At 43.7% G+C, this 6,000-nt stretch overlaps 1 protein-coding gene across 1 annotated transcript in view; it reads right to left on the reverse strand.

The window, feature by feature from the left end:
• Nucleotides 1-5,651, reverse strand: part of Adam12 (ADAM metallopeptidase domain 12) — a 312,364-nt gene extending 306,713 nt beyond the window's left edge. Inside the window, exon 1 of the mRNA XM_077105443.1 lies at nucleotides 5,447-5,651. Coding sequence (XP_076961558.1) covers nucleotides 5,447-5,534 — 88 coding nt within the window. The 5' untranslated portion in view covers nucleotides 5,535-5,651. The remainder of the gene's footprint in view (nucleotides 1-5,446) is intronic.
• Between the last annotated feature and the right edge of the window lie 349 nt (nucleotides 5,652-6,000).

The raw sequence follows: 6,000 nt of genomic DNA on the forward strand, positions 1-6,000 counted from the left end.
AGAGGGCCCTGGACATCGCTAAGGTCCAGTACAGGCTGGGGCTAGAACAGCAGCCGAGGAGAGGTCACAGCCCTAGGTCCCTTGCAAAGCCAGCTCCTCCTTCTGCACAGATAGGTATGCCATAAGCAGGGAAGTTCTGAGCTTACGGACTCTCAGACACAGAGGAATGTCAGTAAGTGCCAAACTAAAGCAAAAGGATTAAAAACAAACAACAACAACAAAAGTGTTATGAGATGACATCATCTTTACCCTGTTCCCCTGCTCAGCTCACAAGCTGACAGCCAGGCGTAACTCTCTCTAGCCAGAGGCCAAAGGACTTTTTAGACAAATTCACCACAAGGGGTGGGGGCAGAAATCAGGGGATTGGAGGTTTCCTGACAAGATAAAGGCCTACCAGTCAATAAATCCATCTGTGGAAGCACTGGCACCTCCAGTAGCTCACCAGCATCCCTTTATTAAATATTAAAAGAGCCAAAAGTTGCATTTGGGGAAAGTCAGAGATTATGGCAAATGGGGGAAAGAATCTCAAAACTAATAGTGAACATAAAGTGAACAAAGGATGCTTAGCAAGTAAAACTACACTCAGAGTTAACAGAAATTTGGTATCCACTACAAAAAAAAAGAATAAGACAGTATAATAAAAGAAAAAAATACTCAGATAGCAAAAACATCACTTAGAAATTAAATATATGGTAGCAAAAATTTTAAAAGAACAAAAAATTAAATTAAATAGATGGGTTGTAAAATATAGCTAAATAACTATGCCAGAAAATAGAACAAAAATGCAGAATCAAAAATAGATTAGAAAATTGAAGAATATTTTCAGGAGAATGAAGAAATAATACAAGAAAGTATACTAGAATTCCACAACATGAATTTTCAAGCTGAAATAGGTGACTGAGTTCCCAACACATTACTGGTAAGAATTTCACTAACATACATCATCGTGAAATGTAAAAACCACAGTGACAAAGGGAAGATAAAGCTTCTAGAAAAAAAAATACAACATTTAAAGGATTAACAATCAGAATGTCATTAATTTTTCAAGCAGTATTAGCCATAAAGACAACAAAGAAATACCTTATAAAATACTGAAGAGATATGGTTTTCACCTTGATATTTTATACCCAATCAAACTAGCAAACAAGGATGGAATGACTGGAAACTGTACATATGTATTTGTAAATATATACACATACATGTATATAGTATGTACACACACATATGCATGCATGGTGTAACACATATATGTTCCTATCTTTTCCTTACTCATAGAATGCTGTTTTGTTTGAATCACAAAATGTGTATAACAAAAAATATTACTTTTCTACCATCCTATGCAGCAAAAGATGGCCTCATCATAGACTGGCCAATGAGATCTATAAGAAAATCTGCTAAAAGGCTTATGATGTGATTTTCCTGATAAAAATAAAATTGACTGGCTCTGGGTTTTTTGGTTGTTTGTTTTTTCCTCTTCTTCCCAGCAGTCACCACAAAATCATGAGGTAGAACCATAGATTCAGAAGCTAACATCTAAGTATGGCAGAAAAAATGAAGGAGATTGCCTGATTATATCACTGACCTGCTGCTACCCAGTAATATCAGCTACTAACTGCTTACTTCACAATTGTTGTTATGTAAAGAAAGAAAGAAAAAACTTTGAACAGTTACTGTGTCGGGTTTTCTGTTATTTGCAGCTAAAATCATCCTTGTCACATTTACAAGTTCTCTCTCAAACGCTCTTCCTCAGGAAGTTACTGGAAGATGTGCTCCACAAAAATAAGGAACAACTTAAGAAAAAGTTATGGTGCTCAAAAAATGGGGAATCCAACATGGGAAGGGTGAGAGAAGAATTTCCAGCATCTTGATACTAAGTCATGAAACAACAGCTGAAATGTATACCTACAATGTAGCCTGTTCATGTTGGAAGGGGAGGGTAAAGGAGTCCAGGAAAGATGATACCAAGTAAAAATAAATAATTAGTAGTTCATCTGGTGTGTTTGCTCGTACTGAAAGGAGCATTATAGTGTATTATAGTATTTCCAGGAAAGTTGGAGATAAAGCAGAGGTTGTGTGACAAGAAAAAACAAAAACCAAAGTGTTTTTCCTGTTCTCAATCTCAATAAAGAAGGCTTCACCTCTGATCACCAAAATATGTAGGGATTTCTTCCCATCAATAACCAGTTCTTCAGAGAACATTAACTGGGTGTCCTAAACTTTAACTCAATTCTGACACTATCTACCCAGAGATATCTTCAAAGGATCTTAACTTATGATCAGCACTTCAGATGCTAATCATAGTCTTAGGTTATCACCTGTACTTCTAATCAACTGGATATAAGTAGTAAACAAACATACAAAAAGAAAAGGCAACTATTAACTCTAGGGAAAACAAGAAATCGCTATAAATAGGGGTCTCATGCCTGATTAATTTTCTGGAATAGTTCACAGAACTCAGGGAAACATGTATTCTATTTGCTGGTTTATTATATTAATGAAGGCTACAATAAAGGGTGTACATGAACCCTTGTTGGAAGATACATAGGACAAAGGAAGGATGTAAGCTCCCATTCCCTCCAGGTGACCTTCACATGTTCAGCCATCTGGAAACTCCCAAACCCCATCATTGTGGGCTGCAATGGAGATTTCATGACATAGGGATGACTGATTACATCATTGGCCATTAATGATCACTGGACATTGAGGTAAGGCTGAAAGACCCAACTCTCTTTCACTGGTATTTCTACTGGTCAGCCCCAATATCCTGAAGCTACTTGGAATCCACCCCTTCCTGAAGCCACTCATTAACATACAAAAGACACTTATCACTCCAGAGGTTCTGAGGAGCTATGTGCCAGGACAGAGTCCAAATATTTATTACTTATTATGTCATAGTATCACAGTTTGGTACACAGAAAACAAAATGAAAGTAAAACAATCATACAAAAAAAGAGAGGCAACTATTAACCCTAGTGAGAGCAAAAAAGTCGCAAAAGGGATGAGATAACAAGAGTTATAGGATGCTGCCTGGCTCAACTGTGAAAGATATTTGCAAAGTCTTCATGGTGAAAACGTTGAATTTTTTAAAATTATGGCAACACTATATTGAGAAGTTGGGAAGAAATATTGAGGTGTCTGTGGTAGAGTAAGCAGAGTGGAGAATAAGATTAGAAAGCAAAACAGTAAGTCATAAAGAGGTTTTGATTTTCTTTCCCAAGGGTGAGAGAAAACTATTGATGAATTTTAAACAGGAGACTAACATGATCTAAATCATGATTGAAAATAGTGACTTTGGCTATGGCATTGAACACACCTCATCAGGAGGAGAGGAAAAGTCAGTTGCTAGTGAGTAGGTTGCTACCATAGAGATAAGAGTTTCCTACAGAAGGAATTTTTAAAGCAGCCTGGATTGGGGAAAGCACATTTTGAGATGGAAGGATGTGGACAGATGGGAATATATGCTGGAGTTTGATTACTTATGATGAGGAAAGGGAGACTCAGGGTGACTTTCTAAGTGAAGGGGAAGTAGCCCAGAGCTTGTGCCGTCCGAGCCAGGCCTCTGGAGAAAGAGAAGGACGTTACTACTGAACTGGGAAGACTTGGAAGGGAAAGCCTTGGCAGGAGGGTTTGGAGTCCAGAGTTCTGTTTTTGGACCTGATAGGGTTTATTTGTCACAGAAGGTACCAAGAGGGCAACTGTGCGGAACTCAGGATAATGGACAAGGCTGGAGGAGGACCCAGAATGTGCTCTGCCTTCAACAAGTTTTCATTCCTTTGGCCATCATGAAGAAATGTTTCATTTTGTGTTTCTAAACAACCTCAATGACATGATTGGAAGGCATTGATTAATACTTGGTACTGAGAATCCAAGGGTAAAGAAGCAATGCATGGTTTCTGTCTGGGGGGTCACATCTATTCTAAGGAAAACTCTCTCCACCAAAGGTGTAGTCATAAAATGATAAAAGCCCAACCCCATGAAATAATTTCCTATTGTTCACTTGATTTAATAGACATTTTCCTCTAACAAACACCTATGATCAGCATCTATTTTTGTGAATGGAGCATGTTCCAAATTAAAGACCACCTTATGCACACTTTGGGACTGTTTTTAATTTTTTTTGGAAGTTCCTTTACAATAAACATTCAAAAGGACCAATTTGTAAGACTTTCAAGACACTTTTGACTACTGTTATTTTCGTTTGCAGGCCATGGGGTTCCTCAAGTGTCAGCTGTGTTCTTTCTGGGCTTTCTCATTCCTTCTTCCTTTATGCAATTCTTTTATTTGATCACTAATTCCCAATTTGGTCTTTATTGCTGTGTGGATTTTAACAAGAACTGTGTTTTAGCCACATTACAGTAGGCATGGTGGGGGTGGAGGGTAGCAGTGGCAATTGCGAAATAAAACGTACCATAAAGTGGTAACGGTTCGTGATTGAGGCCAGTTGTTGAAAAATAAATGCCTGTTATATAGAATCATAGAAATGTGGACTTTGAGGCCAAGGCAAATCATTCTTTGGTGGGCTGACAGCGCCTCTAGCGGCAGAAAGAAGGCGACGGAAGCGGGGACCAGAGGAAGCTCACGAATTTTTAAAAAGGCACCTGCTGAGTGAGTCCTCATTATGCAAACAAGATCCACAGGTGTCCGATTTTAAGGAGATTCAACTCGAGAAAATCTAAGTCTGTAAACAGCTATAATATATGCACTTTGATTTAACTCTGAAATGAGGATCGCTTTATACGACGTTGATGTAAGCGAATACTATGGTCAGGAATCTGTGGATAGATGAATTTGGCTGAAGTTTGGCTGCTGCCTACAGCTAGGAAGTGAGCTGAAAAGGGCGGAGAGGGATGTAGTAGGTAAGAGAGTCAATTTAAAAAAAAAAAAAAAAAAAGGAAAAGAAAAGAAGGGAGACCACGGGGAATCCCAGCAGGCACCGCTGCGGAGGAGGGTCTGGTTCACCTGCGTGGCTACTGCCCGTCCCCCAAGTGCCTCGGTGGCGGAGGCAGGGAGTGGAACGAAAACCTCCTCCGAGAGGGTTGACCCCAGAAGGTGGGGTGGGGGGCTCACCACCGGACAGGTTCAGTCAAATAGCCCCACGAGCATCATTCGGGGCGACACGTGTAACTGTCAAGATATTGAGACGTTCGAGCAAATGTCACCCAAGAGGGGAGGGGACGGGGAAGTAGTCCAGAGCTTGTGCCATCCGAGCCAGGCGCTGCTAGCTGCTTCAGGGCCGCGAGCCAAGTGTCCCCACCTTTCCCCCTGGGAATTGGCACCTGGGAGGGGATCGCCTCGCGGCTCTGGGCACGCGAGCCCGGGGCTCCTCAGATGCGCCCCAGTGCGCCGCCTCTCGGGGTAGCCCGGGCACTCTGCAAGCCCCAAAGCCAAAGCAGCGCGCGGTGCCCCGGGCGGGGTGGCAGGCAGCCTCCTGGGCTCGGTGACTTACCTCGGGCTGCGCGGGGCGCGAGCAGAACCGCGGCCAGGGCGAGCAGGAGGGCGCGGGCGGGGGACGCGAGCGGCGGGCGCGCTGCCATGGTCGCCAGCCTTCCGTGCAGCAGCTCTCGGGGCCCGGCGGCCAGCGCTGCACCATCCCACGCGGGCTGCGAGCCGGGGCCGGGCGTCGCGGCCGGAGGGATTTCCTGCTGCAGCGAGTCAGCTCCGACCCCCTCGCGCAGCGCCCGCGCGGCGAGGAGCGAGTCTAGCTTTTCATTTTTTTAAAAAAGTTTCCCCGTGTGTGCGTGCGCGCGCGCGCTGCTCTGGCACGAGCCAGCCTTGACCGTTGCAATAAATGAGCAAACTGTCCGAGTTGGCCCGGGGACGAGGAAGATCGTTAGTGAGAGAAGGCAGGCCTGTGAAATGGATCCACGGCCAGCAGTCACCGTTCTCATCACCACGGAACAAATTATCGTCTCCCCCGCGACCCCTCCCGCCGCCGGCGTCCCGCGGGTCCTAGAGACCGCTGCGGGGGCCCCGCCCGCCAGGGTCCCGCCCAGCGCCGCG

This window comes from Callospermophilus lateralis, chromosome 15 (assembly GCF_048772815.1).
Source record: "Callospermophilus lateralis isolate mCalLat2 chromosome 15, mCalLat2.hap1, whole genome shotgun sequence".
NCBI lineage: Eukaryota > Metazoa > Chordata > Mammalia > Rodentia > Sciuridae > Callospermophilus > Callospermophilus lateralis.